The 21,787-nt window shown below is 44.8% G+C and overlaps 2 protein-coding genes across 3 annotated transcripts in view; one reads left to right on the top strand and one right to left on the bottom strand.

Annotated features, from left to right (window-relative positions):
• si:ch211-250c4.3 (uncharacterized protein LOC100535981 homolog) overlaps nucleotides 1–3,689 on the top strand; it is a 38,671-nt gene extending 34,982 nt beyond the window's left edge. For both annotated transcript variants that reach the window (XM_068567659.1, XM_068567658.1), the window contains exons 6-7: nucleotides 334–455; nucleotides 2,257–3,689. In XM_068567659.1, coding sequence (XP_068423760.1) covers nucleotides 334–455; nucleotides 2,257–2,353 — 219 coding nt within the window. In that variant the 3' untranslated portion in view covers nucleotides 2,354–3,689. The remainder of the gene's footprint in view (nucleotides 1–333; nucleotides 456–2,256) is intronic.
• A 2,195-nt stretch (nucleotides 3,690–5,884) lies between these two features.
• On the bottom strand, nucleotides 5,885–21,119 carry LOC137779615 (cGMP-dependent protein kinase 2). The gene is made up of 19 exons (XM_068567657.1): nucleotides 21,001–21,119; nucleotides 19,521–19,916; nucleotides 17,288–17,454; nucleotides 16,457–16,570; nucleotides 15,750–15,855; nucleotides 15,502–15,565; nucleotides 15,335–15,412; nucleotides 13,812–13,906; nucleotides 13,127–13,195; nucleotides 12,726–12,824; nucleotides 12,455–12,590; nucleotides 11,575–11,711; nucleotides 10,700–10,789; nucleotides 9,511–9,652; nucleotides 9,265–9,428; nucleotides 8,512–8,634; nucleotides 8,193–8,255; nucleotides 7,658–7,724; nucleotides 5,885–7,087 (listed from the first exon to the last, which is right to left on the bottom strand). Exons 1-19 carry the CDS (start codon nucleotides 21,117–21,119, stop codon nucleotides 6,992–6,994), a joined length of 2,325 nt encoding a protein of 774 aa, XP_068423758.1. The 3' UTR covers nucleotides 5,885–6,991.
• Between the last annotated feature and the right edge of the window lie 668 nt (nucleotides 21,120–21,787).

Here is a 21,787-nt window from a genome sequence, read left to right as displayed (position 1 = left end):
GTAGTATTTAACAAAATACTCTTCACTTTCCATGTGAGAGTGCAATGAAATGTGTGTCCTCATCTCGAGGCTTTACAAATCAGCTTTACAAATGTAGAAAGACAAGAGGACAAAATACAAAAAGTGTACAGCTCATGTACGTGCGATTTCGGACAAAAAAGAACTGCACAAACGCTCCAGCAGACTTTGCACGAATGACCTTCACTTTCTGTCTGAACACACCTTAGCGAATCACGGCCTGCCAGGTCTCTAGACCTTTTGTCTAGAAGTTACTTGTCACTGGTGAAAGTACATTTGTATTACATTGTCGTGCTTGTGTGTCTTTGTGTTCAGCTGAGTGAAAACTACACATGGGGGAGAGTCAAAGATCTGGTGAGGAAAACTAAGACGAGGAACCAAAGCCGGCTGGGACTGACTTCCCACTCCCTGAAGATGTCCTGCCCACAACTCTACATGTGAGGAATACCTTCAGACTTCTTTGTGCGGTGCGATCTCTATAAACTGTACATGGACCATGATACTCATGACCCGCCTACTTCCACAGGGAACTGTTTTCTTCTGCCACAGGAAAGTCTTTTCAATCGATGATATTTTATTTATTTCTCATTTGACCGTTCTCTTAATGTTTAGTCGATGGTTGGGATGTACTGGATCATTGACTGTTTTGTGTCAATCAAAACAGCAGTTGGACCGAACAGGTGGGTGTTACTACCTGCTGGACATGTCTACCTGTCCACTTCACCGTTGGCGTGTTGGAGGTGGTTGTTGTCTGCTGTACTTCAGCCATCACAGCGGGAGGCCACCCGTTTATTACTTAACCACTGATGGAGGTTTCAGGGTCAGGGCGGGCTGTCATAAGTTGCCAGAGAAGGAAGACTTGCGCAATCTTCCACGGGTCGGCCCAGTGAACTAACCCAGTGTGTCCCCCCCCCCCCGTGTCGGCCAGCCTCCTTTTGATCATGTGACACTGCTTTGATGTTGCATCCCGAGTCACAGCCATGTGCCTGCCACTTCCGGCCTGTTCAGACGGGGATATCTGCACATCTCACTTCCCTCACTCCAGGATCTTGCCTTCCTCACTCCAGCAGGGTGTTAGAGAAGCATTTGGGGGATTCTGTCCATCCTGCTGGCAGCTGAGGAGGCTATGAAGTACATCTTCAGCGGCTCACCCTTTCACAGAGGGACGATGTAACGCCACACTTTTACTCTCCTGGGTGTCGTCTCTTTTGGTTTTCCAACCCTCAAAGTCTACCCTCATTCTTTGTTGAATTATATCCTTGACCAAGAAGACAATGAACTGATAGAGATGCTTATGATGATTCTGGATCACTTGGTTTGTACTTTATGTGTATATCATGCTGTTTGGTGGCTTATTTAGAATTACTACAAATCGAAAGGAAGAGAAATATTAATATTATAATCCTGCAGTTTTCATTCTTACTCCATGACACGTCTGTTTGACGTTAAATGTCCACACCTCCTAAAAAAATACAGACACATATATTCTCATATTTGATTCATTTTGTGGGAAAAGATATGACAAGTATTTCCCTGTCCCTTGCTTTTGTGGTGATGGCTCATCCGTTTGCATTGAAATGGCTTTAAAACCCTTAAAAATAAGCTGTGCCTTGTTTCCTCCGTTTCTTGAAGAAAACCCTAAAAAATAAGAGACTGAGTGACAGTAATTTGACTGCAGTGAAAAAAAGGCAGCATGGAGGGAAAGAAAGGCATTTTTGGGGTGGAGAAGTGGTGACAGCTTCAGTGACTGTTGAGCAAGAAGAAGAGTGTGACAGGTTCCTGGCAGCTCGACATACAGGGAGCTATTATTTTTGCCTGAACTGTGGCTGTTCTGTTTTTGAGAGGTTGAGCAGTGTAGGAATCTGTTGGGGGGTGTGGTGGAGGTGGAGGGATGCTGGCCCTTCAGCCTCCCCTCGGTCCGGCCCGGGGCTTGGCGCCGACCCAGCGGACAGACGAGGGGGCTTGGAGAGCCGGGCCGGAGGTATGCCCGGCCCCGGAGGAGTGGGAGAATTACCAACGTGGTTTTTAAGCTCAGTCATGGTGAGATATGGCTGCCGTCCAGGATTCACTGGAAAGAACACCCCCCTCCAAGCTGAGACAGACACGCCGGCCAACTGCAGCGCCTCTGACCATGTTATGTGGCAATGGCGAACAATATATGAGTGCCCTGATGTGGACCAGCAACCCGGTAAAAAAAGCCTGTGGCTCACAGTAATAGCGTTCTCCTCTTCTTCACAGGCCTGATCAGGAACCCGTGGAACCTGCTTGCAGAAACAGGAACTCCATGATAGCCTTGGGCCACCAGAGCAGGCTGGACTTCCCTTGGCTACAATAAACATTCAGGAAGGTCAGACGAGGAGCGCTGTACCCAAAAGGTCTGGCATCAGATCTGGGAGAATACCCAGCATGCATCACCAATCCTCATGTCATGTGTTTCCATTCCTGCAAAAGCTGTCAAACCAGGAACAAATATCGGAGGACGGGATCCAGGCCAAAAAAAGAGTATTGAAGCAAAGAGACAAAACTCTGGCGCTTCTTTGTAATTCACCACTACATGGCGCCGCTGTAGCAAGGCTGCCATTTTGATCTGAAAACCCAGTGAGTCTGTGACCATGGGGTCATTAAGATGCATGTGTAAATCACAGGACAACGTCTTCTGATGTCCTAAAAGTTATCTTCTGTGCTTTTGTGAAACTCATTAATATGTTGCAGTGTACATGAACTACATTAGTGATGTTGTCATGAATATGACCACGAGTCCACTACATGTATACAATGATCTACACGGTGACATCATGGATCTGCATTATACATTCTCTGCTGATACTCTTTACACTTCTATAGGTTTACATTAGGATGCTGGAAACTCTGTACCAATCCAACTAATGTGAAACATTTCATAAGAGTCATATGTGGGTATTTAATGTGTTAAAGACAAATGACTGAATATTTGCATGCAATGTTGTAGATATAATGTACACTTAAACATCTTCAGCCCATAACTTTGATGATATCAGAGATGTTACGGAGAAACATCCCTCATGATCTGATAGAAGTAGAGGATATACCGTATAGGTGGTTTGTTCATGCACAGCTTGTGCTACATCTTCTGTGGCATTGAAACTGTTCTTCCTTTGAGCTGGTTGAGGATCTGGAGCTTCACATTTGTGGGTTCATTAACTCTCAAAATGGCCAGAAGACGAGAACTTTCATGTGAAACTCTCCAGTCTGTTCTTGTTCTTAGACGTGAAGGATGTTCATGAGGGAACTTGAGGAGAAACTCAACATGTGTCTGGTTGACCCCAAGCTTTTTGCAAGATCCCTAAATCACTCTCTCATCCTTGGTTCGCACAATGGATGTACAAAAGAAAATTATATAATTAACAATCTTTTTTATCTTCTGATAAAATACGTTATGACAAACTTAGTCATGCAACAAATTAGTAGCATCTGCTTTGTTGATCAACAGAGCAATAATACCTGGTAATATTTCAGCTGTATTGTTTGGATATTATGATACAGATGGATCCTTCATTACTGCATGCTATTATACCCTGAAAAGGAAAAACTATGTCTTTACTGTAAACTGTACGAAATATAAGAGAATGTAAGTAACATTCTGTAAGATAACAAGAACTGTTTTTTAATAAATTATATCCGATGTTTATCGGCATGACAACTGTTTATGTATTATACGTTGCAGTATGCATATTGCATTAATATTAAAATGTATTTTTCAATTAAAATGAAATCAAAAGAATATATCTGTGTGATACTATTTTGTTTGCTGAGTTGATTTGACTCACGAGGGGTCGAGTTACGCGATGCTGTCACACACTTTGGAGAAGGAACAGTATTGATCTGTCATCAGTCAGCTGACCGGAGCTGTCAGCCCTCTGCTCTGCATTCAGACACAGATGTCTTCATCCAACAAGGAGTCTTTAGATATGCAGACGACACTGCGTACTAAATCAATAAAAGATATGATATGTCTGCTTCACGATCAATAGAGAACAAATGGATGGATGGATGGATGGATGGATGGATAAATGGATACTTTATTAATCCTCAAGGGGAAATGTGTTGTCACAGTAGCGCCCAACACTTTACTGACACCAAATGGAATAAACTAAACACACAAAATAAAATATAGAAACAACAGGGATAAAAGATATATACAAAATGAAAATGATATATATATATATATATATATATATATATATATATATATATATATATATATATATATATATATATATATACACACACCATAGAATACATATAAAAATGAATGTGTAGTGTATATTAAGGAGATTAAAATAAGTGTAAACAGAGTGTGCAAAATGCAAATTAAGTATGTGTAGTGTGTATGAAATGTGTGAAGTGTAAATCAACATGACTATAAATGTGAATGTGTACAGTGATAAATGAATGACTGTGTTGTGGAGCAGCAGAGACTCAGATGAGCAGATAAAATACCGAAACTAAGCAAAACGTCTAAAAAGGTGAACAAAACCTCCACGTGACGACAAAGACCAACCGGCAAAAGACACTGGAGCGCAAACACATCTCATAACGAGTCCTTTGTCTTTTGACAGGTGGAACTGTGACCAAACAAAGCAGGAAGTGAAGAGAAGACACGAGGAGAGGACTTTCAAACTAAAACAGGAAACAAACCAAAACAAAAAGTCACAACAGAGCAGATAACCAAACGTGTGCTATTCCAGTCGCTCGCGTACAGACGTTAGCTAGTGAGCAATGTAGCAAAACGTATCATGAGCTGTGTCCAACAATGAGGCTCGGTATCCGTCACCGCCCTCGGCTAACGCCGTTAGCTCTGTCTGCACGGTACTGTTAGGAGCTAGTAGCCGCTCGCTCAGCCACCGCCATGTTGAGAGCCGTGGGGAAGCAACCCCTCAGTCACAGATATGCTCTGAATGTGTCATATTTAGCAGCTTTAACTAAGAAAAGGCACCAGGAGGCGGAGAGGCAGAAGTGAGGAGAAAACGACTGTACTCACTTTTCCTGGTCTACACCTAAAGCACACCTGTGCTTTTTTCTGGTGATTCAAACAGACGTCATACATGATAGTAAGAGTATAAGCGGGTCTTGACTGGCCTCTAGTGGTCACAGCGAGGAAGCACAACCACAAACCCTGATGACAGACGAGGATCTCCTGAGGAAACGGCTGCTGGAGGCTGAATCTGTCCGACTGTAGCTCACTGTACAATTGTCTTTTTAGTTTTATTCTATTATTGTTTCATATGAACATGCAGTGCTGTACTGCGTGTGTGCAGCTGTGTGTGTGCAGCATGGAGGGTCTCAGTGTGTCTCCCGTGTTGCACACTGACAATAAAGCTGAAACACTTGAGCCGTGACAACAAGGATCTGATTGTTTTCTAAGAATCCACCTCCACAGAGACTGAAGGGCAAATGTGAGTGAGCTGCTTACACTTGTGGGTTGTTACACCCACCGCAGCACATCACATGGTGAGCAGGCGAACAGCACAAAGTGCATTGTGTTACAACAAGTGATCAGAAGTTTAAAAGTAATAGACGGTTACTAGAAACGCTCAGCAGCAGCTTAACGACGCTCAGACACTTGGACAAGTGGACAAACAGAAAGGTGAAGCAGCAAGAGACACACACCTGAGTTTTATATCAAGTCATTTATCTTTTATCATTCACAACTTTGAGCATAATAAATCACATGACTGTCCGGATCACAAACGCCGTGTTTGACTCGTTCAACACATTATTTGGAGCGAGTTTACTGAACGTCTGTGTGTCTCTCGCACTGCGTCCCAATGGAAGAACCTTTAAAGTCGTCGTGATGCTCCAGATTTAACAGACATTCATCGTTGGCTTTATGGCAGGTGGCACATATGGAAGGATGGATCAGGATTGTCTTTTTGAGTGCTCAAACACACACACACACTCACACACACATCTTACGACTGCTCTACAGTGGAAACACTTGTTTACTGTCTTACATTTAACTGAACTTGTTGTCCTTCATCTCATGAATGATACATTCAGTCATTTTGGTCCAGTAAGCGCTGCTTTCTCCTTTCTTTTTGTCATCATTTCTACACCAAGTGGTGTGTGTTACTGCAGTGTGAATGCGTCTGCGTCCGGTAGAAACAGGTTTTGTTCCCAGGACACAAAGTCTGGTTTGTTTTTTTTAAAGCTTGGTCTTCTGCAGTTTTACAGCGTTCACGCAGGTTTATTAAAGCTCGACTTCAATGTTTTTCCAGTGTCGAAGTCGCCTAAACTCAACTGGAGCGTCGTAGTTTGAAGATCAGAGTCCACAGAGTGAGAATGTGTTGTTTTAACAACGCAGCGACAATAAGTTGCATTTTCACTTTGTGTAACAGCCCTCATATTTTAAATATGCCTCATCAACCTGGATCTATCTTAAACACCGTGCTGTCACTCTCTGACTCCTTTTCTTCCACTATTCAGTAACAACTTTTTGTCAGTACTTGATTCACGCAACACAATGACACTACACATTGTGGTTAGATGATCAGTGCATCCTTTACTTACTTTTGCTGGAATTTCTTATTTTCTTGGCACTAAATTGAGTCCACAGTAAATAAATAAAGTGTTACAGAAGTTATTGTGACGCGTCATCACTCTGCGGCGCTAAATTATGTAATCCAAATATTTCAGATGAATTTGATCAGCTTTCCTGTCATCCCGTCGTGACATATTTGGTCCCACCGCAGCTTTTTCACGGCATAAATCTGAACCGTACTCGTCTGTAAAATACTGTGAAAACTGGAGGAAGTACTTCCTCGCTTAGCCCGTTCACTTCCTGCCGCGGCGCTCAGCTGAATGAGGACGTGGAAGGTTTAGTACACCGCGGTCGTGCCGCTCTGGCCGGAGGCAGCGGGCCGAAGCGCTGCGCCCGCTGACCCACTGGAGCCCGCGAGGTCCACGCTGGAGCTTCGGCTCTGCAGAAGAGTCTTCAGAAGTCTTTATCCCAGCCAGACAGCTCATCAGGAGGCTCCTCCGTGTCTGGAGGGAACGTGTCAAAGTGGCTGTGATCCGTCGGGCCCTTCAGCTGCAGAGACAAAGCACCATGAAACCATCACATGCACTCAGCATGGGCTCAATCACAACTTCCTCTGTTTGCATCATGAAAGTGCACTGTGACAAGATCCCAGAGGAGCTGCCCTGAGAGAACAACACATTCTGGACTATGAGACACGCATAATGAGTCTAACCTCAGAGTGGATTATAATCTACAGTCCCAGAGGTGTTCATATTGACCAAATCTGCTCTGGCAAGTCTCAACCTTTTCCCTGTAACACCTGTCCGTGGCTCAACGTGGTAGATGAGCTGTACTTGTGTATCGACTCATTGGCAGCAGAGTGGAGTGGTAATCCTGTAATTTACCCACTGAGGGATTAATAAAGGTTATTTTATCTCATCTCTCTCTTATCTTACCGTGTAAAACACTCAACATTTTACTGCACAATCAAGACTTTTACTTTAACTGCTTTCACTTCGGGAGATGAACGCAGGCGATCTCATTATTCTAGTGAACTGAAATGTGTTTCTAGAGATGCATTGTGGGACTTGTTGTCGTGACTGCGTGCGCTTGTTTATTGTGAGAGACCAAAAGTTTCACCTCTCTCCACAGTGGAGACGGCAGCTTGTGACGCCTCAAACCTTCCCAGTTGAAGCCCTGGAACCACCTGGAACACACCAAAAAACTAAGAAATTGGACATTTTTGGAAATTGCAACTCCCACGTTGTCCTGGTCTCCATGATCGCACACTGCGAGCTACGAGCTAGCGCTGAGGACGTTTGTACGGCGGCAGCATGAACTCCTCCTTCCCGCTGGGGCGTGATACGCCTCCATGTTCTCTTTCTCCGAGGTGAACTGGGTCATGTGGTGTGCAGGGTGCTTATCACTTGTCCTTTAGACCCCTGAGGGTTGGGCCGGTTCAGGTACAAGCTACCTGGGTTAACTTGAACTCTCTACTGCCCCCCTGTGGCAGCAGATATAAAGAAGTAGTTGTGAGTCACCTTCAGCTGGTCAGGTGCAGCGCGGTCGGGTCCATGCGTTGTGACGGTTAACATTAAACAAGAGGGAAGTCATGTGGACGTTTCTACACCTTGTAAAGAAATCAAGAATGAAATCCTTTGGGAAGTGAACTTACTTGTGTTTCTTGATTTCAATGATGCCATTCTTTTTGTTCCCCAGCCTCTCCACAGGGTTCAGCCTGAGAGGGAAAGAAAGAGACTTTTTAGAGTTTAAATGTCAGGATTATTAACCTGTAGATGATTAAAAACTAACAGGCGGGGCCTTAACACACCTCAGATCAGTTAATTATTAACCTGTCAAGTGCAGACCAGACGTCACGGAGATGTTTAAAGTAACCTGTGACGATGCAGATTCATAAGGACCAAGAGGAGGAACACAGCCTCGTTGTTTAACGTCTCTGTGACATCATAACTGGGACGGTTTAAGAGTCGTACTTGCAGAGTCTCCTGATGAGGTCGTCTGGACGCTTCCCAATCCTTTTAGGGAAGTCCACCTTCTCAAAGCCGTGCAGGACCATGGTGTAGATCTTGATGGGGTCGGAGCCAGCGAACGGCGGACTGGAAGGAAAACCGGTTTGTAGGTTGGTTGCAAATGTAAACATTCAGACATTTACCATTTTTTTTATCTTTCCGAGAGAAACATTAGAAGACCAAAATCAATCTTAAGTCACATTCATATTTTTTAAGCTTTGGACAGAACCAGGAAGAACCTGGTTTCCTTTATGCTAAGCTAGCAGAGATTGGCAGTAAAGGTTGTCTTTGCCAACAATTTTGAGAAATTGTCAAACATTTCTTGGCCTTTTGTTGCCATCAGAACCACCTTTTAACATATTCAGAGTTCAATGCATAGAGACAGAAAACAGCTAAATATGCACCCAAGGTATGTATATTATTAAATATGTGTTACATTAGTGATATTTATAGATGTTTAGTTTGTGTGTGGACATTTCTCTATTTTAAGATGCGGACGATTTCTGACAAAACGTAATCTAGAGGTTGGACACAGAGTTTCTCCTCCCGTTGCTTTGGGCACTTTCTAAATGTAATATCAGGGACTGTCAGCAATATCAACTGCTGTTGACACTCACACACTTTTGGGTGTCATAAATTGCAGCATCTAAATGTCTTTGCTTTAACGTTTTCATCTTCAAGAACCACATCTCACCAGCAGGAACCTCCCTGACTTACTTTCCAGTGAGAAGTTCAAACATGAGGATTCCCAACGACCAGCAATCAGCTCCGAAGTCGTGGCCCTTGTTCATGATGACTTCTGGGGCCACATACTCTGGAGTCCCACAGAAGGTCCAGGTCTTCTTCCCAAGGCCGATCTTCTTAGCAAAGCCAAAGTCTGCCTGAGGACAGACCGACAACATGTATTAACACAAACCATGATGAATAACACTCTCAAGGACACGTGTGGAGACCGAGGGTCACCATTTTGACGTAACCCTCCGCGTCCAGCAGAAGGTTCTCAGGTTTCAGGTCTCTGTACACGATCCCCATCGTGTGGAGGTAGTCGAAGGCCTCCAAGACACAACCGGTGCAGAACCTGGCTGTGGGCTCATCGAAATAACTCCTGGGAGGAGAAGAAAACATCTTCACATTCATGGAACTCTATGAACACACACACACACACACACACACACACACACACACACACACACACACACACACAGCTGACCAACGGCCAGCACGATGAACCCTTTGTGGTGAGAACTCGTACGTTGGGTTGATGTAGATGACCGATACCTTCACAAAGGTCTTTAGTCTCTCTGACAGATGTAACGTCACAGCGGCTCCTAACAATCTGGAATTTCATTCAGGTAAAATATCTGAACGCAAACGCAGAACTTTATTATTGTAATTATGTAAAATAAAGCCAGATCCTGAACCTCATGCTTGGCTGTTGTATTGATCAAAACTAAATGCCTAAAATCATGGCGCTCTAAAGCAAAGGCTCCACTAAAGAGAGGAACCCTTCAGATACGTGTTTACCTTCCTCACATTAACACATGAAACTCTCAGAAACGTGACGACTCCATCATCTTTTTAAAGGGTTCCCATTATTCAAACTTCGACCGCCATCTTTTTCTGCAAAAACTGCCATTGACCCTTTTATTCATCAAAAGGATGTTGTCAGTTAATCCCCAAACACTGAAATAGTCTTCTCAAATGTCCAGGATGAATTTAGGTGGGAGTAACGACGTGAACGCTACGCTATCTATTAGTGATGCTGCGGGCGGAGTAACTGACTAAAAATGCTTGCGCAGCATTATCCGAGTGTCTTTTATCAATTCATAGGCTTGTGAAAAGTGAGGATGTGACGTTGTGTGTTGTTGTGGAGTGTTGTTATGCTAGTGTGGGTCATGCTACATGAGCTTGTTAGCTGGTCCGTATGAGCTAATGTTAGCGAAGAGCCCCGGTGCAATACTGAGAACATTGGTGCAATAAACCTGCAAGTTGAGGAAATCAACATCCGTGAGTCATGACTGTGGACGTTACAGGACCATGTTCCTACCATCAGAGAGGAGGCGAGTAACACACACTTTAAATTGATTTTAAATACCAGTCTCTGGGTGTCTTTTGCAGGTGTTATGGATGTAACAGAAGGACCTACACTCACATGTCCCGCAGCACAGTCCACAGCTCTCCACCGAGACACGCCTCCAGCAGCAGGTAGACGAACTTATCGTCCCGAAATGTTCGGAATAACCTGCAAAACACGACGGCCAAGAGACTCTTTGTTAAGGACACTTATTCCTGAAGCAGCTGCTGCCATAGATCCCTAAACATGGATCCAGAATGAACTACAAACAATGACACAAGCTGTTCGCCTTGTGGAAACTAACTGCATCGTCATTGGAGTCTTGTTCTGGTCTAAAAGACTAAAGAGGGTACTAACAGGGTTCACAGGCAAGGAGTCTAGCGTCAATGATCGCTGATAAATATGCAATATTGTTTGTGATTTCAGCAACTGTATGTGAGTGTATGTCCCAAAGGAAGCCGCTGCAAGACAATACCACGTACTGTAGGAGGGATTTAAGGAGTGTATCTTTCCACAGCACAGCGATGAAGCGCTGCAGACGACCGCAGCTGATGCTACAGCTCTTCAGAGAAAAAGACTCTTCGTCCTCATCTCTGAACTTTCATTCAACCCTGAGAGAGTTTTCCTTAGAAACCCTCTGCACTGAGAGGGGAGACACTGGGTGTAGGAGGAGTGTTGTGTTAGTGAAGTGGGAGGTGAACTTTTCCCTTTAAATGACGGTCAACAGAATGTTTGCACAAGGCCTTTTGTTCATTAAAGTCATCGTCAGATAAATGTCAGCAGCATTCTCCCAGCAGGTCTCTGAGCAACACACAGAAACCCACTGGATCGTCTCCTCAAGGAAGGAAAGAGGGGACTTCCCCAACCTCTCGCCTCCCCCATCAACATCTAAACGCAAGCTCAGATTACATATAAAACACATCCTGCTCTTTGTGAAACAAAGTGTGTCCCACCTGACGATGAACACCGAGTTCGTCTGCTGGAGGATGTTCTTCTCTGAGTAGATGTGCTCCTGCTGCCGGGTGTCCACGATGTGCTTCTTCTTGATGCACTTCAGCGCAAACGTGCTGTTCTCGTTCTTCAGCTTGACCTGAGACAAAGCGACACTGGAGCTGCATCACACAGAAAACATCACGCAAACACACCAGCTGGACAATCACTGCACGTCTGGACACAAAGAAAACACTGATGTGAAAATGAACCATCAGTGGCTGGCGGTGGATTTGGTACCTACGTTAGCTGCTTAGTTTAACAGCTGATCGCTGATTAAATATGACTGTTGATGTAAAAAACAGTAACACAACCAGCATTTCACTCACACAGTGTCATCAGTAAGTCCTGAGGTTCTAGCTTCACTGACCATGTTAATGGTCACGCGGGCCCTGTGACCAATCATAACGTCCATAATACTAGCAGATATTAACGCTAGCTAGCTGGCCGTTAGCATGTTGTTTAGCGCACTACTCTAGCATAGAGAAACAACAAGTGAAATGTGATTGGATGAGCTCTACGTAACCAGCTATCAGGCACTATGTGTGACATCGTGAGAGTGGTAAAGTACTATTTGTGAGTCTTTTATGTTAAGTATTGTCTAATTATCTGATATTGATTTAGTTCTCCATATATGAATTACTGTGCATTATTCTTGGAGGTGTCACTACGAACACTTCATGAGAACGAGCTGCTCTGAAAGAAGGGAAGCGACTCGTGTAAATCTCAAGGTTTACTCTTGACTTTCTAGAAAGGCTTGAAAGCTGCGTGTCACATGACCGTTGGCCTCTGGGCTCCAGATGTTTCACACAGTGTTTTCTTCACGGCGTCACTGCGGCTCACCAGCTCCACTCGTCCAAATCCTCCCGTTCCCAGAGTGGCGATGACCTCCAGCTCCTGGAAAGGCAGGAGAGACATCTTGTCCCTCAGCCTCCTCAGCTCCTGAGCCGCCGCCGAGTCCATCTGAGGAGAGTGAGGCCTGACGGAGGAACAACACGGACTCATGATGCTCTGATGACTGCAATACACCGCGACGCTGACCACCCGACAAGGAGTCTGGATTCACATGTACACAGCTGCAGGTGTGTGTGTCATTGTGTCGTTGTGCACGTACAGCGCATGTCTCCTCTCGTCGCTCCTGGAAAGCTCCTCCACGTACTCCTTCAGGTACGCCTGCAGCTCCTCGTACGTTCCCACCATCTGGTTGAAGTTGCTGGAGAGGAGGAGGCAGAGGGAGGTTCAGCGTGTGTGTGTGTGTGTGTGTGTGTGTGTGTCATCTCGCGCCAAAAAGCATCCCGCCACGCGCATATATTTATGTATACGATATCAGACAGCAGGCCTAGGTAAGAAATACACAGCCCGCCAGCTTATGCTATTGGAAATGTCCTTATTTACTTTAGAGGTGTCACTCTTCTCTACATTGTCATCTAGAACCAGTTTCTAGACTACATTTAACTAAAGGATGCATCGGGGTTAATACATGCTAACATGCTACATGCTAACACGTAGACTCACTCTCTGTCCACCACCAGGCAGTGTGTGTCGTTCTCGTTGCAGATGATGTTGGCCGAGCGAACGTCCTCACTGTGAACACAATGCACAGTTCAGAGAAACAACTCGTCACTGAACACGCATTCACGCCGCCGCCAGGAAGCAGCACGCCGCCGCCAGGAGGCAGCACGCTGCAGCAGGAAGCAGCACGCTGCCGCTAGGAGGCAGCACGCTGCAGCAGGAAGCAGCACGCCGCCGCCAGGAAGCAGCTCCACCAGCAGACGGATGAGCGTGATGACATCACACGGCTGAGGGAGGATCCTCTTTGTTTGATGATGATGATGATGACTTGGCTGAAGACATTTCAGATAGCTGACGAAGTCATTGGAAATCAAGACGCAACCGTGCACCATGTTGGCACTTACATGTTTGATAATGTGGTTTAACCATGATACATAATTAATCATGTACATCATACACAAGCTTTTGAATCAGTCCACTTCATGTGAGGTGAATACACCCATATGCAAACAGCTGGTACGTATTTGAGTAAATTCAGTGACTTTACCTGGTGGTTATTGAGCCATCTCATGTGATTAGGTTTACCACAAAGGAACACAAGTCATTGAAATACAAAGTTATGTTCTGCCGTGTGTTTGTAAAAGGTGTTATATCTTAAAGCCCTCAGCCTTCTGGGACATGTTGGTACCTGATGAGAGCTTTCTCTCCAAAGTAGTCTCCTACTCCCAGCGTCTTGATTTCCTGAGGCTCACCGAAGCCCTCTGTCCGCTGGGTGACGACGACCTACAAATAGAAACCCGTTAGAATGAGGCAAAGAAGCAACTGTTTTTAATTTGTGGATGTTTCATCGTTGGAATCATGAAATGGAGATCCTTTCTTTCATTGTTGGACTTACTGTAAGGCGTTTGCCGTATGAATTGATGGCCAGAGGTGAGACATGAGGAGGTGAGAACCTCTCACAGCAATGCAGACATAGTTCTACTGATTGAGACTAGTTTGCGAGAAGCAATGGAGCTAGAGGTCATTAGAAGTGTAAATGATGAGCCTGATGATCTAAGAACTATCCTTGGGTGGGCAGAGGACTTCTCCAAAGAGAGGACATGTGTGCAGTTGAAGGTGGAGGTCCAGGAAGTAGTGGACCTCTTTTAGAAATCTTGGATGACAGTATTGAGAGTTTTTGCTGGAGCTCCTAGTGTCCTATCCTGGTATCATGCAACGTTGTGCCTGGGGACAAAGTTTTGCTTCAAAGGAAACGTCCTCCAGTCGGTGCCAGGTGAGCATGGACTTGTTGGATTTAGGCGGGTACAGACCGGCGGACTAGATGACTATCACTACGGTCTGTCTTCTTCTGGAAGCAGATTACTTGTGTACAGTTATAGAGAGCAACCGTGCACATGTCCTCTCATTGGGTTGTGGTCTGGGTAATGGAGTGGAGGTTAGACCAGCATGCTACAGAGCTTCATGCATAGATGTTGAGGTGCTCGGGCCATTGGCCAGAACAGCTGATAAGAATAAACCAGATCAACGGGTCTGGACCATTCAGAGACTCAAGACCAGTCTCCCAACAGCTTGGCCAGTGGCCTTCAGCTCCAAACCATAACACCCTGAGTACGGCTCTAGGATGGTGCAGATATCTGCTTGTTACATATTGTCTTTTCAAAATAAACGTGCTGGTTCACAGTAAATGTACAGTTTGCACTCGTTATATATGCACAGATTGGCACAAATAGTTTTTAGGTTCACTGAATCAAAAATACTTGGTTTGTTTAGACAATACAAGTACTTGGTGAGACGAGAAAATATTGTGATTTGGTTTAAACAAGTATGTTTATTACCTTTATTAAAGTAAAGGAAGTTGAGAAAACCACTAGACATTACTTCTGGTCTCCGAGGTAAAACGTCTTGACTTATCTGACTCATCCATACTCTCCTGAGCTTGCCCATAGTGTGCTTTATGATCAATATCATGGACATAATTGAATATTTTGAATTACATATATTTGAGATTTTCAATTGCACACATGCAAACTTCTCTCAGATTAAAAATACAGTCCTAACTCATCTTAAATTGCATATTAAGTTTGACAAACACTGATTGACTGGTGACATCGTCACGTCCACAAGGACAGGTCAGGACACAGACGGAGTTGAATGAAGACAACATGAAGTCTTGAAGATGGCATGTTTGACATGAATGTGCTGACGTCTCACCTCTCCTTTTGCAATAATAAAGAAAGTGTTCCCTTCTTCACCCTCTCGAATAATATACTCCCCTTTTTCAAAACAGTCCTGAAAAGAAGGAGTCAGTCATTCTCTGGTCCACGGTATGGACCAAATACACAACGTTATCAGAAAACAATGTGGTGGGAAACACTCACCACTTCAAGACAATCCACCACCTTGGCTAGTTTCTCCTCGGGCAGTCCTCTTAGCAGAGACACACTTACAGAGGAACACATATTCACATTTATTGATTATACACAGGAAAACCGAACTACAGTATTTTTGCTGCATTCTTAGTCTATTTGACTAAACTTAAATCCTAAAGAAGATAATCCACATTAAATGAATGAGCCCAGTCCGTGTTGTTGAATGTGGGGATTGAACCCATTTGTTGGGTTTGTACCTGCGCAGGAAGCTGAAGTACTCCTCGTGCCGGGCCTGTGTGGTCTGCATCATGATGGTCTGGAAGGTCTGGCGGTCCAGAGCCCAGATATGAGACTGGGAGACCGCTGGGTTACAATGGAACCATTAACAACCCATTGCACCTCCTGCTGTGTCCTCTCAGTGGAGGACAGCTCATGGTTCTACAAGAACTAGCTCATGTTACGCTACACTCCATAAATGACCTAAACAGTTACGCATTGGGACTTAAGTTCAGTCGAGGACTTTAAGTTTGATCAGCTCGACATCTTTTGACAGTAAAACTAACACTGATGCAGCTCGGGGGTGTAGGGCTGATTTGACCGTGATGGGGAACTTCAAGGTCCTTCAGGAGGTATTGCTCTCAGATGCCTGCTTAGTTAGCATAGTTAGCATGTGTAGCACAGGGAAGGATCATCATATTGGGTGCTAGAGCTACACAAGAGCTTTTAAGCATAAACAAATCAACACATTTGTGCAATATGTGACACATGGATGAGTGGATTTAAATATGTTTAATAGCTCCCTCTGTGAATACCCATCTGCTCATGAGCCATCCCGCCTGTGGGTGTCTGTACTGTACATGCATGGATGTGGTTGTCACACAGCGTGAGACACACTTCAGCACCTGGGAGCGAAGGCGAGAGTGTGTAATCCCAAAGGCGAGACAAGTTCAGAGCCATGACTCACCCTTCACGGTGGCTGTTCTCTTACAGTTGTAGAGGATGGCCAGTTCCCCAAACGCCGTGCCCGGACGCATCTCCCCCAGCAGCTTCCCGCTCTGGATGACCTCCAGCAGGCCGTCTGCAGAGGGAAACACAGCCGGTGCAACTCATTGTGTCGTCACGAAGTAGTGTTGGACACTTGTGTTTTTCATTCAACTTGTGAGCCAAACGAACAACAGTAGAACTTCCTGTGCCAAAGGGCCCGTTATCACTGCTGCACCAAGTCCACATGTCAATGTCTCAACCCATCTTATGCTCACTCATGAACACAAATGACTCACTCACACCCTGAAGGGGGAAGGCAACGGTACCTTAAACACATTTTACCAAATGTTTCCACTCCAAGCCTTTCCCGTGTGGCTGTTCAACTTCTCTACGTCAAACATCCTCTTCAAATGGAGTGTTAGTTTAGTCTTTTAGCTACAGCTTACGAGTAGGGACAGTTGCCTTTCTCCATACCATAAGAATGACTTACTTAGCTGTAAAGCACCGCTGTGCATGTTTGATTCATAACCTCTGACATACAGATATCAGTGCAGAAAGACTGGACCTCAGGGCTGCAGCAGAATCATGACAGTAGCCACCGAAGTCGTGCATTCATTTCACACAGGCGTACCTCTAGATGTATGTTGTGTAGTTTCTTCTTGAAGCGTGGAACCTGTGTATAATCTGAGCTGAATGAGGCCGAGTATAGCGGGTCTGGGTTTCGCCAAATTAATGTCGGGACTCTGAAGTGTTAGCACGAAACAGAAATGTACAAGAGATCCTGAAACTATCCTTTACAACTATCCTTTACCTGCCAGGACGTAGAGGTAGTTTCCTGGTTCTCCCTCCTGGATGAGCAGCTGCCCCTCGGTGTAAACCTTCTCATACATACAGTCCACCATCTCCCTCGTGTGCTGCGGCTCCAGCCTCTTCAGGAAGTCATTGTTCATGATGGCGTTGTTGATGAGCTTCTTAGTGCTGGGGTCCAAAAAAGAAGCAGAAACCGAAGTTATCAGAGTCGAGTCCAACGTATCATCCAAGTACCACAAGAGCTTTTACACCTCGTGCAAGGTTTCAGAGAAGATGCTAATGTGTTGGTGGAGTACGCATACGACTGGAGACGTGGGTTGTATTGCACAAGTTTTTTTGAGAGTTTCTAAATGGTTTTCATAGTTTTGCATCGTTTCCTTTTATAATTGAAGGAAAAGCTTGGTGGGGTTTTGATATATAAGGAATCCTACTTTTTAATTAAATGTATTTTTACCCCAGAACAAATGAAATAATGCTAATGAACAAAAATGTTCACTAGCTAACGTGATCTTATCAGAACTGCATAGATGCCGTGATACTTTAACCAGACATGGTTGGGAGACAAATATAATCTTGTGCGTGTGGGTCCTGAGTCCAAGCCACCGCATCAACGTGTGCAACCGCAATATATTCAGCAGATTTCCTCGAGCGGGTGTTCGTGTGCGTCCCTGATTAGCACATCACACAGACGACGTGCGAGTGCATTCATTGAAAAGCAGAGAGCTGAATGGATCTGAGCGTCGTGGGCAGCGGAGGCAGCGGAGGTTGTGTAATTGAAGCCCGTAATGACTCGGATGCTGCATTCTGATTCCGTGGCCTTTTGTTTCCCGCCGTGTCTTCTGTTGTCCTGCTAATGCTAATGCAGCCTCTCACATGTGGGGCTTCACAAAAGCTCTGCGGAGCGCTCTCGTCCTGCCAGTGATATTCTGTTTGGGTTGAACTATTGATCAAACTATTGAAATGAAAACATCAATTTTTTTTGGAGCACCTCGAAGAACCTGTTGATGACGTCATTTTCTAATTTGATCACAAGTGATGGTAAAACAGCACACTGTGTGAGCCCCATTGTGAAATGTGCTATATTGGAATTATATGCATAGGAAACCAGCATTTTGATCACAATTATTGTCAAAAGAAATATTACGTTTTTACTGTTTTCATGATTATAATACATTTTTCCCAATAGGCCTACAACTAATTAACAAAATTATGTATTTTCATCATTTTCAACTTTTTCCTTTTATTTCGTTGAAGTCATAGTGGTTATTTGCAAAAAAACACACATTTCACATAATTGATAAAGGAAATCAAAGATTGTATTTTCATTTACAATAAAACCTTGCGATTAGTTGTTTAAATTATGTATTTCAAGCTGTTTAGAGCTAGTGTTAATATTTGATTCATATTCCTGTAAAAACACATGATAGCTTTATAATTTACTTTAGTCCGATACTCATTTTAACTGAATGGAGGATTTGTTGTTCCCAATAGTTTGATCAGCTATCAGCAGATTGTGTAGAATGCACTGCAAGCACACCATGATGCTGAACGTCACATGACCCGCTGGTTCATTTACATATCCAAACCTGATGATTTAAGTTGCTTCTCACGCAGACGTGAGGCCGGAACATGTTGTTGCTCTACTGGAGCTTCAGATGAGCAACTGAACCAACCGGCACACAAGAGCTATGTGACTCGTTGGAGGAGGTTTCATGTCTCACAAAAGAACATGGCACATGGCAGCAATGCAGAAATGGAGCAATGAAGCAATAGAGCAATGCAACAAAGCAGCAATGCAACAATGGAGCAATGCAGGAATGCAACAATGCAACAACGTAATAATGCAGCATTGTAACAATGCAACAATGGAGCAATGCAACAATAGAGCAATGGAGCAATGCAACAATAGAGCAATGCAGCAATGCAACAATGCAACAATAGAGCAATGGAGCAATGCAACAATGGAGCAATGCAACAGTGGAGCAATGCAACAATGCAACAATGTAAGAATGCAGAATTGTAACAATGCAACAATGGAGCAATGCAACAATAGAGCAATGGAGCAATGCAACAATGGAGCAATGCAACAATGCAGCAATGGAGCAATGCAACAATTGCTAGTTATCGGGGTTCTTCAATTCTGGCAGTTATGAAAGCGAGAAGTTAAATAACCACGATGACAAAAAAGGTGAAAACCGACATGTCTATTTGAGTAGAATTCCCCTTGAACTCACTGTGAGTCTTTGTGGATGGACTTTACAATCGTTGTGTGAGCTGCTCTGAACCCCCCACAGAAGTTCTCCGAAGTGGGTTCCGCAGAGACGCCGTCTTTAGCTTTGAGCCGGCGGTGGACCTCCACAGCCACCCTGTGGAAGCGGCTGGGGCCCTGGTTGATGACGCTGAAGTGGCTGGGACCCGGGTTGATGACGCTGTAGCGGCGGTGGCTGTGGTGGCGCAGCGCCGGCGGAGAGCGGCCCAGGCTGTCGTTGTAGCCGATGGCGTCCTGCAGCTTGTCGATCTGGGAGATCTTGGCCTCCAAGTCAACGCGGAGATGCTGTAACTGAATCTCCTGGGCTCGAAACTCCAGGTCCCGACGGGCCAGCTCCGCCTCCAGGTGGGTGATCCGCAACCTGAAGATCAGCATTGGTTTAACCACTGAATACACATAAGCCAGGCCACTATACACATATATAATCCTTTCACTACAACACACAGTGCAGCTATGTCTCGTATAGTTATGTATAGTTTATACAGACGCACATAACTCTATGTGCGAAAGGTGTCATCAGTAAATCCACCAGCAAGTTGTTTCTCAGACCTGAGCTTCAAGGTAGCTTTTTGTTTCAAGGTAGAAGCTAGAGGTTTCTAGTAGCTTCTTTCCTGCCCCACTGACCAATCACAGCGCATGTTAGTGGTCACGCTGGGCCACTGACCAATCACACGTCCACCTCGCAGGCGCTGCACCTCACAGAAAACACCCAGCTTGTCAAACTAAAGATCTAATTGGTTGAAGTCCATGACAATCAACCACAACGTCCACTCCCTGTGTACTTTAACCTGCAAAGGCTTAAACTGCTTTGCTTCCATAGAGACACAGGAGGAGGAATCTGATTGGACTGCACTGCTGCAGGCTGAAGGCAGAGCAACAGAGGAAGCCAGGAGCTGAGACATGAGAAAATAAGCTAATAGGGAAAAATAATTATAATACATGTAGCGTATTTGTGAAAAACAATTCAATTATAAAATAGCTATAACTTTGTGAATCTGTTTATGCAAGCACTGCATGAACACACTGTATTTGGCCTCAAATGTAATCAGTAACTCAAGTCTAGTCAAGAGTGAAACCCCGAAGCAAAGGGTGCATCCATCCAACCCGGTGGTCATGACTTATTGAAATTATTCATCTTGATGGTTGATTCCAACAAAGTAAGCTTTCACATTTCAGCAACAACGGTTAAGAATCAACATGACGAGCTGGATATATTGTCTTCATCGGACCAATTGGATTGGAACCAGCCACCACAAACTGTACTACTACACACACACACACACCTACTTGAAATCACGGCCCCGTGAGGACTTTGTCTAGGAGGTGTCGCGTGGGGACCCGATTTCTAAATTGAATTACATCATACTTTGAACCACAGAAACACACACACACACACACACACACACACACACACACACACACACACACACACACACACAGGGTACCTGAGGACCTCTGTGTCCAGGCCAGGGGCCTCTGTGTGGACGGAGGCCCGGTGGCTGTCCTCAGCCTGCGGGGCTTTTATTGAACCGTTGCCCATGGCCAGGCACCGGCTGGCCACCATAGGAATGTCTCTTGGTTTCACCGCGACGGCCGTCTGAGAGGAAGCTCTGCCAGCGGGCAAAGTGCTCTTCCTTAAATACTTCAGTGTTCTACAGAAGAAGAAGAAGAAGAAAACACTGATGAATGATTATGCTGACGGATGTGTTAGTGGATCAGCTGTGATTCTTACCACGAAACTCAGATACGATGTTAAAGGTTAACAGACTCCTGCCTTAGATCCTCCTTCACACAAACTACTTGCTCAAGGGAGAATATTATTTTATCCACACCTCTCTGTGTACTACCCATCAGTAGTCCTAAAGCAAGTATTACAATCAGGTTTTTGTACCATTCACCCTTTAGATTGTCCCATTGTCTACACAGTCTATTTAACAAGAAAGACAACAATTTCCATTGTTTACTTACAGAGTAGCTGCCAAATGTGTTGAAAATAATAATCCTTTGCTCTAAAACAGCGACTGTGTGATGATTCCTGATCCATGCTTCCTCCAGGATTCAGTTGCGTCTCCTTTGGTTGCCGTCCACAGGCACAATGACACTTGTTTGTGTGGGAGGCTGCAGCTTCTGTTCACATTGCCAACGGTCACCAAGACCCAGAAGGGGAAGTATCTGGCGTCCCCTGGTGGCCTGGAAGGGTTTGACATGCTGGCAGAGCGAGAGGCAGAGCGA

The sequence above is a fragment of the Clinocottus analis genome, unplaced genomic scaffold (genome assembly GCF_023055335.1).
Source record: "Clinocottus analis isolate CAN_PGR_092001 unplaced genomic scaffold, fCliAna1.0.p SCAF_8, whole genome shotgun sequence".
Taxonomy (NCBI): Eukaryota; Metazoa; Chordata; class Actinopteri; order Perciformes; family Cottidae; genus Clinocottus; species Clinocottus analis.
Note: the sequence above shows the minus strand (reverse complement) of the source record. Positions and strands in the feature narration are given on the sequence as shown.